The sequence below is a fragment of the Corvus brachyrhynchos genome, unplaced genomic scaffold (assembly GCF_000691975.1).
Source record: "Corvus brachyrhynchos isolate BGI_N302 unplaced genomic scaffold, ASM69197v1 scaffold72, whole genome shotgun sequence".
NCBI lineage: Eukaryota > Metazoa > Chordata > Aves > Passeriformes > Corvidae > Corvus > Corvus brachyrhynchos.
The window spans coordinates 744813-746781 of NW_008236763.1; the positions used below are offsets into that span (position 1 = coordinate 744813).

The 1969-nt window shown below is 55.9% G+C and overlaps 1 protein-coding gene and 1 long non-coding RNA gene across 2 annotated transcripts in view; one reads left to right on the top strand and one right to left on the bottom strand.

Annotated features, from left to right (window-relative positions):
• Nucleotides 1-91, bottom strand: part of LOC108444924 — a 12669-nt gene extending 12578 nt beyond the window's left edge. Inside the window, exon 1 of the long non-coding RNA XR_001859642.1 lies at nucleotides 6-91. This is a non-coding gene — a long non-coding RNA (uncharacterized LOC108444924). The remainder of the gene's footprint in view (nucleotides 1-5) is intronic.
• Nucleotides 1-1969, top strand: part of TEAD3 (TEA domain transcription factor 3) — a 15446-nt gene extending 13477 nt beyond the window's left edge. Inside the window, 6 exon segments of the mRNA XM_017727195.1 lie at nucleotide 1; nucleotides 3-75; nucleotides 197-370; nucleotides 548-688; nucleotides 899-1051; nucleotides 1637-1969. The exon segment at nucleotide 1 is cut by the window's left edge and continues 51 nt beyond it. Coding sequence (XP_017582684.1) covers nucleotide 1; nucleotides 3-75; nucleotides 197-370; nucleotides 548-688; nucleotides 899-1051; nucleotides 1637-1750 — 656 coding nt within the window. The 3' untranslated portion in view covers nucleotides 1751-1969.

The following is a 1969-nucleotide window of genomic DNA, read 5'->3' on the forward strand; positions in this document are numbered from 1 at the left end:
CCCACCGTCGCCGCCGCCCAGCTCCGGCTCCTCGAGTACTCCGCCTTCATGGAGGTGCCCCGGGATGCCGAAACGGTAACGGTCCCCTCCGCATGCCCACCACCCACGTGGGATGGTGCCCGTCCATCCCCGTGCCTGGTGGCATCTTGCTCTTGCCTGACCTCTCCTGCTGCTGTCCCCACCCCGCTCCCTACAGTACAGCAAACACCTCTTCGTGCACATCGGCCAGACGAACCCCTCGTACAGCGACCCGCTGCTGGAGGCTGTGGACATCCGCCAGATCTACGACAAGTTTCCTGAGAAGAAAGGTGGCCTCAAGGAGCTCTATGAGCGTGGGCCCCAGAACTCCTTCTTCCTCGTCAAATTTTGGGTATGCTGCCGGGAGGGTTAGGGTGAGGAGGGTCTTCCTCGAGCTGCAGGCTCATTGTGGGTCGGGCACTCCGCTGGCAGAGTGGGAGCGTCCTGGGCAGCTCTGAAAGCTGGTGTCCCTCATCCCCATGGAGGGCTGGGTGTGGTGGGGCCTCATGGGACCCTCTCCTCTCTCCAGGCGGATCTGAACAGCACAATCCAGGATGGGCCAGGGACCTTCTATGGTGTCAGCAGCCAGTACAGCAGTGCAGAGAACATGACCATCACAGTCTCCACCAAGGTGTGCTCCTTTGGGAAGCAGGTCGTGGAGAAGGTGGAGGTGAGTTCCATGCCCCACTGCATCAGGCAGGGGTGGGAGTTGGTCCATGGCAGGTCCTGGGATGGAGAAAGTCCCGGAGCTGGGTGTAGGATACATGGGTGCCTGTAGCATGTTTATGGGTGGAGTGGAGAGGACATAGCCCTGTCCCAGTTGGCCACCACCACCCATGGGACAGCTGCTCACCCTACTCACCCTGGCTGTCCCCTGCAGACGGAGTATGCACGGCTGGAGAACGGCCGCTTCGTCTACCGCATCCACCGGTCTCCCATGTGCGAGTACATGATCAACTTCATCCACAAACTCAAGCACCTCCCGGAGAAGTACATGATGAACAGTGTCCTGGAGAATTTCACCATCCTGCAGGTACCTCCCCTCCTTTTCTAGGGGGTGTGTCCCACCAGGAGCGTGGAGCCCACACTTGCATCAACCCTGCTGGCCCCACACACACCTGGCTGTGCCTGAGCCCACACAGCCCCTGAATTCCAGGGAGCAGATCTTGGTGGTGCAAACAAAGGGGCTGTGCCCAAGCCTGGACAAATCTACTGGATAACGGGGAGCAAAATTTTCATGGTGCAATTAAATTGGCTGTGCCTGACTGTTTGGCTTCACCAAAATTACCCAAATAATGGGTAGCAGTTTTTGGTGGTGCAAATGCAGTAGCTGTGCCTGAGCCAATGCAGCCTCCCCCAAACAAATATTTGGTGGTGCAGTTCAGGCTGTTCCTGAGCCTGTGCAACTTCCCCAAAACTGGGTAGTTAAATTGCAATTAAACTGGCAATTAATGCCATTAAATTGGCTGTGCTACTGCCTGTGCGACCCTACAAATAATGGGTAGCAGATTTTCTCATGGTGCAAAGTGGCTTTGCCTGAGCCCATGCAACCTCCCCCAGATAACAGCACCTGTCCATGGGCACAGCACTCCCCTGACACATTCTGCTCCTGCTGCAGGTTGTTACGAACAGGGATACCCAGGAAACCTTGCTCTGCATTGCCTTCGTTTTCGAGGTCTCCACCAGCGAGCACGGCGCCCAGCACCACGTGTACAAGTTGGTCAAGGACTAGGGGCCCTTGGGGACAGGCAGGGGCACGAGGGGCGTGCAGGGGAGGGAGAAGGCCGTGCAGAAAAGCCACCCGTGCCTGTTGCCTTGCGAGAAACCATTTGAAGACAGAAGGAGAAGGAGGAGGAAGAAAAACAATAGCCAAAAAAGACTGACTTGTGATCGCAGATGTTTTCTACTTAGGAACAGTTTCTTTTTTTTTTTTTTTTTTTTTAAATAAATA